This window comes from Myotis davidii, unplaced genomic scaffold (genome assembly GCF_000327345.1).
Source record: "Myotis davidii unplaced genomic scaffold, ASM32734v1 scaffold7646, whole genome shotgun sequence".
Classification (NCBI taxonomy): domain Eukaryota; kingdom Metazoa; phylum Chordata; class Mammalia; order Chiroptera; family Vespertilionidae; genus Myotis; species Myotis davidii.
Genome location: NW_006297429.1, coordinates 12,942 through 13,782, shown reverse-complemented (window position 1 = coordinate 13,782; position 841 = coordinate 12,942). Strand labels below are relative to the sequence as shown.

General features: G+C 59.6%; 1 protein-coding gene across 1 annotated transcript in view; it reads right to left on the bottom strand.

Annotated features, from left to right (window-relative positions):
- Window positions 1–122: 122 nt before the first annotated feature.
- LOC102770036 (leucine-rich repeats and immunoglobulin-like domains protein 1) overlaps window positions 123–841 on the bottom strand; it is a 2,911-nt gene continuing 2,192 nt past the window's right edge. The window contains exons 2-3 of the mRNA XM_015570123.1: window positions 514–657; window positions 123–273 (exon numbers count right to left, since the gene is read on the bottom strand). Coding sequence (XP_015425609.1) covers window positions 123–273; window positions 514–657 — 295 coding nt within the window. The remainder of the gene's footprint in view (window positions 274–513; window positions 658–841) is intronic.

Sequence of the window (841 nt, the reverse complement as noted above, 5' to 3'; positions counted from 1 at the left end):
GAGTTCAAAAAAGAGGTTCTCTCTACTCTAAACGCTGGGCCATTCCCACAGGGTACTGGGCCTTGGTCATCAAAAACTAAACAAAGATCCTCTCTCCAGAAAAAAATCAATCAATCAACAAACTAGGTGAAGACGATGGCCTCTCTCTTGCTCAGGACGCCCTCCAGATACACTAGCTTCCTCTCGCACTGCCGCGCGCTGGGCACCATGAGGCCCATGGCACAGACTGTCCAGGAGCCAGCGCGGCTAGCGAGCAGGAGTCCTCCTTGTGCTCTGGAGCATGGCCACAGGCCGCACCCTCCGTCCTCAGTGGGTCTCAGCAGCCGGAGAGCCGCAGGCACCAGACCAGCGCCCAGTCTGCTTTGACTGGGTGTCGCCACTGGGTCATTGTGGGTCGTTCACGCAGGGCTTGGCCGGGAGCGAGGAAGGAGCTGCATTTGGCATGGGGTCCTCGGGGAGGTCTGGCCCCACCAGGCGTGGTGACCCGAATGAACATGCGGTTTCCACACTCACAGCTGTGTCAGCCTCGGCAGCCTGAACGCTTTCACAGGAAGCTGGGTGATCCTGTTCCGGCTCAGGCGAAGCGTCAGCAGCGACCGGGACAGACCGTCAAACGCCCCGGACTCCAGGGTGCCGATCCGGTTGCTTGCCAGGTTGCTGGAATGATCCGGGAGAGAGAATACAGTGGTCAGCAGGGGGCCTTCCTCGTTCTGTTACGGACACCAGACCTGCCAACTTAGGAAAAGAAGCCACCACCCTAGAGACACAGTGTCCTGAGACACTGACACCCATGCACTCCCCACGGAACAGCCAGGTGAGGAGGGGGCAGCTCTCCCCATGG